Genomic DNA, 5,124 nt, shown 5'->3' on the forward strand with positions numbered 1-5,124 from the left:
AAGAGAGATCACAAGTGTGGGTGTTTCTGAATGTGGTGTGGCGTGCGTGCCATGTCTGTTAGACTGGGTGTGTGCAGAGGGATGTGTGTGTGAATGGGGGCTGTGTGCAGGTTTGAAGAGACTTAGAGGCAAGCACACCCTGTGAACCCCCCCCATCCCCAGTCAGACTGCCACACAGAAGGACCGTCTGTCTGGTTTGTCTGGAGAGATGCTCCACATCGTTGACTCTCATTACAATCATAACCATGTGTGATTCAGCAATCAGCATTCAAACCGATTCCACCAACAAGAGGCGTGATAACACAATGCATCCTGAGTGAATTCAAAGTATATTCAATTGAATTCACAATGCAAGCTGAGACCTTTTTTCCCTTTTTTTTAACAATGTTTTTCCAACATTTTCCTTAGGGACTTTCACAAGAGTGGAAGTCCACATCCTTTTGTTGAGGGAGTTTCTTGATTAATAAAAACGATAATGAATTCAATGTTCTGGCATGTCCGCTTGTTTTTGACATTAATGCAGACTCTTATGGAAAGCCAAATCGCCAGACACATATACATAATACCATAATCGTGAATGCTGAGTTTGTTGGAGTGTTTTAAACTGCGCCCTGATAATGGAAAGCTTTCAACATATTGGCACTTTGTAGACATGTAAGCGTTGTGTGATTTGTTTATGGCTGTCACCCTCTTGAAAGGTTAAACCACAGATGTTTCCCTGAGTGCATTATAATATTATCGAACGATACAGTCATCATAGGCCATTGCTCATATAGAAGAGACGTGAGGCACCCAGGCAGTGACCTATCCTCACTCAGTACTAAACTCCATGCAGGCCAAAACCCTTACAAGTACCCATCTAACCAGGGCTTATATCCTCATATATTAAATGCATAGATCCTTTGATTACTGCAAAACAAATACTCTGCTTACGTATATTGCATGACAGTTCTTACACATTCCTTTGTAGAAACTAATGTGTATTGGGTTACTCCAGTAAGTTCAGCTTGTTTTCATTAAATTCTCTCTCTCTCCCTCTCTCTCCTCTCTCCTCTCTCAATCTGTCCCTCTCGCTTCTACTGTTCGTCTTTTGTGACCAACGTTTTAAGAGGAAAGGGCCAATCAGAAAACGCATTTTCCTCAATGACACTCCCCAGCAGCCCATAAGCAACAGGACTGTTGTCTTGAGATTTTGTAAGCAACGGCAGTGCAAAGAGTGTGCTTTCTTCTGTTATTATTGGCCCCTTGCTCCAGGGGAATGGGCTGAATGTAAGTATGAAGTGTTTGGGAGGCGAGACCGCTCTATTTGTTGCCAGTATTATTGATTCATTGACTTGGTCATTGATGTTGCAGAGGGTGGATTAAACAGGGTAGGTCAATCTCCACTGGAAGTCTTAAAAACAGACCACAACAATAAACAGGAAATATCACCACCAAGCCAGTTCCAGGTCGAAATGGTTTGAAAAATAGTAACAGTGTTCCTGTCAACACAGGAAGACATGGGATTTAAGTCCAGAGTAAACACGTCTCATCTTTCCCAAATAATCCTCTCCCCTCCATAACGAGAGAAAGATCCCAGTTTTAAAAGGGGGAGCAACGGGTCTCCATTCCCTTCTACACCGAGAGGTCGCCCTCTTTATACTCCTTAGACACCTAAGTTAAACTCTACTTCCTCTAACGGGCAGGAAGTCCTGTGTTTCATAAAGCGGGTTCCTGTTCAGGAAGAACCCTCATCTGCCTTTGTACAGACACACACTCACAGCTCACGTTGGCACCGCTTCTCGGTCCTCATCATATTTCCATGCAGGTTTTTACAGTCTGCTAGTTAGACAGCGAGCCTGGAATCCACCTGAAATGCTCTGTTACACCAATGTGTTTCCCTTCACAATAAACCTGAGCATATAAATGTAGATCCAGGCCCAGACCAGTAGGAATAGTGAAAAGCACTTTGGCAGATTCCATATTTGCCTTGACGGCCCTGCTCTCTCCCGGGTTTTCTTCTTTAAAAGACAAGCGGCACCATACCTATCCTTCATTCATGTGTTTGTAGCCCTGTAGATTTGTTATAAATATATGCCAATGACTATGTATGTAAGTATGTAGCAGTATGTATGTATGTAGAACTGTGGGTTCATGTTATGGAATGTCTTGGTGTGTCCCATAGTCACGAATGCCTGTGGTAAAACGGTACATCTTAACACTAATAGTGGTTACTTTTTTTTTTTTTTTTATGCATTCCTTTTTATAAAAAATAAATGAAATACTAAAGAATCAATCGGTTTTGTGTGTGTTTTTAAACGAGTGAATGTGTGCACAACCCAAGGTTCATATTTGTGCATGTATTGTTATGTGGAAAAACATGTCCTGAATACGTTTTCACTTTCCAGACCTATGCCATCACTTTTCAAATCCCACATGGCTGCATGAGGTGTGTAATCAAAAACTGATATTTTACTCCAACACATGCTCTAACAAAGTCAAAAAAATACCTTTTTTTCAACACCGACAAAGCTCTATTCAAATGTTGCATTAAACTTTTCTCCATTTAAACCTTGGCCTTCCACATCTAACAGCATGGTTTTAACTGCTTCCAGACTACATGAGAAAGAGTTCTGTTGTGTGACATTGTAGGGCGTGACATGTGGGGTCGGGAGAGATCAGGCGAGGGAGAGGGAAAAAAATGGGGTTTGGCAGGCCAGTTTTGAGAAATTGGTTATTTAAATCAATCCAACGTTTACTTTGTCACGTGCGCCGAATACAACAGTGTAGACTTACAGTGAAATGCTTACTTACAGGCTCTAACCAATAGTGCGGAAAATAAAAGGTGTGTGTGTGTAGGTAATAAGAAATAAAACAGTAAAAAGACATTTGAAAAAGAGTAGCAAGGCTATATACAGACACCTTGTAGTCAGGCTTATTGAGGTAGTATGTACATGTAGGTATCGTTAAAGTGACTATGCATATATGATGAACAGAGAGTAGCAGAAGCGTAAAAAGAGCGGTTGCGGGTGGTGGGACACAATGCAGATAGCCCGGTTAGCCAATGTGCGGGAGCACTGTTGTCGGCCCCAATTGAGGTAGTATGTACATGTAGGTATCGTTAAAGTGACTATGCATATAAGATAACAGAGAGTAGCAGCAGCTTAAAGAGGGGTTGCGGGGCACACAATGCAAATAGTCCGGGTAACCTGTTCAGGAGTCTTATGGCTTGGGGGTAAAAACTGTTGAGAAAGCCTTTTTGTCCTAGACTTGGCACTCCGGTACCGCTTGTCATGCGGTAGTAGAGAGAACAGTCTATGACTGGGGTGGCTGGGGTCTCTGTGCAATTTTAGGGCCTTCCTCTCTGACACCGCCTGGTGTAGAGGTCCTGGATGGCAGGCAGCTTTGCCCCAGTGATGTACTGGGCCGTACGCACTACCCTCTGAAGTGCCTTGCGGTCGGAGGCCGAGCAATTGCCGTACCAGGCAGTGATGCAACCAGTCAGGATGCTCTTAATGGTGCAGCTGTAGAACATTTTGAGGATCTCAGACCCATGCCAAATCCTTTTAGTTTCCTGAGGGGGAATAGGCTTGTCGTGCCCTCTTCAACACTGTCTTGGTGTGTTTGGACCATTCTAGTTTGTTGTTGATGTGGACACCAAGGAATTTGAAGCTCTCCAACTGTTCCACTACAGCCCCGTCGATGAGAATGGGGATTTGCTCGGTACTCCTTTTCCTGTAGTCCACAATCATCTCCTTAGTCTTCGTTACGTTGAGGGATAGGTTGTTATTCTGGCACCACCCGGCCAGGTCTTGACCTACCTATAGGCTATCTCGTCGTTGTTGGTGATCAGGCCTACCACTGTTGTGTCCGTCAGCAAACTTAATGATGGTGTTGGAGTCGTGCCTGGCCATGCAGTCGTGGGTGAACAGGGAGTACAGGAGGGGACTGAGCACGCACCCTGGGGAGCTCCAGTGTTGAGGGTCAGCGTGGCAGATGTGTTGCTACCCTCACCACCTGGGGGCGCCTGTCAGGAAGTCCAGGATCCAGTTGCAGAGGGAGGTGTTTAGTCCCAGGTTCCTTAGCTTGGTGATGAGCTTTGAGGTACTTTGGTGTTGAACGCTGAGCTGTAGTCAATGAACAGCATTCTCACATAGGTGTTCCTTTTGTCCAGGTGGGAAAGGGCAGTGTGGAGTGCAATAGAGATTGCATCATCTGTGGATTTGTTTAGGCGGTATGCAAATGGAGTGGGTCTAGGGTTTCTGGGATAATGGTGTTGATGTGAGCCATTACCAGCCTTTCAAAGCACTTCATGACTACGGACGTGAGTGCTAAGGGTCTGTAGTCATTTAGGCAGGTTGCCTTTGTTCTTGGGCACAGGACTATGGTGGTCTGCTGAAGCATGTTGGGATTACAGACTCAATCAGGGACATGTTGAAAATGTCAGTGAAGACACCTGCCAGTTGGTCAGCACATGCCCGGAGCACACGTCCTGGTAATCCGTCTGGCCCCGCAGCCTGTGTATGTTGACCTGTTTAAAGGTCTTACTCATGTCGGCTACGGAGAGCGTAATCACACAGTTGTCCGGAACAGCTGATGCTCTCATGCATGCCTCAGTGTTGCTTGCCTCGAAGCGAGCATAGAAGTGATTTAGCTCGTCTGATAGGCTCGTGTCACTGGGCAAGCTCGCGGCTGTGCTTCCCATTGTAGTCTGTAATAGTTTGCAAGCCCTGCCACATCCGACGAGCGTTGGAGCCGGTGTAAGCTTACAAGAAGCTTACAAGCTTTCGTGTAAGCTTACAAGAAAGCTTACAAAGCTTTCTTGTAAGTCCGGGTTAAAGTCCCGCACCTTGAAAGCGGCAGCTCTACCCTTTAGCTCAGTGCGAATGTTTCCTGTATCCATGGCTTCTGGTTGGGGTATGTACGTACAGTCACTGTGGGACGACGTCCTCAATGCACTTATTGATAAAGCCAGTGACTGATGTGGTGTATTCCTTCTGGAAGAATCCCAGAACATGTTAAAGTCTGTGATAGCAAAGCAGTCCTGTAGTTTGGCATCTGCTTCATCTGACCTTTTTTTTTATAGACCGAGTCACTGGTGCTTCCTGCTTTAATTTTGCTTGTAAGCAGGAATCAGGAGGATAG

The 5,124-nt window shown here is 45.1% G+C and overlaps 1 protein-coding gene across 1 annotated transcript in view; it reads right to left on the reverse strand.

Annotated features, from left to right (window-relative positions):
- LOC111980148 (3',5'-cyclic-AMP phosphodiesterase 4D-like) overlaps positions 1 to 4,882 on the reverse strand; it is an 11,222-nt gene extending 6,340 nt beyond the window's left edge. Inside the window, exon 1 of the mRNA XM_024010803.2 lies at positions 4,793 to 4,882. Coding sequence (XP_023866571.2) covers positions 4,793 to 4,882 — 90 coding nt within the window. The remainder of the gene's footprint in view (positions 1 to 4,792) is intronic.
- Positions 4,883 to 5,124: the final 242 nt, after the last annotated feature.

This window comes from Salvelinus sp. IW2-2015, linkage group LG20 (genome assembly GCF_002910315.2).
Source record: "Salvelinus sp. IW2-2015 linkage group LG20, ASM291031v2, whole genome shotgun sequence".
NCBI lineage: Eukaryota > Metazoa > Chordata > Actinopteri > Salmoniformes > Salmonidae > Salvelinus > Salvelinus sp. IW2-2015.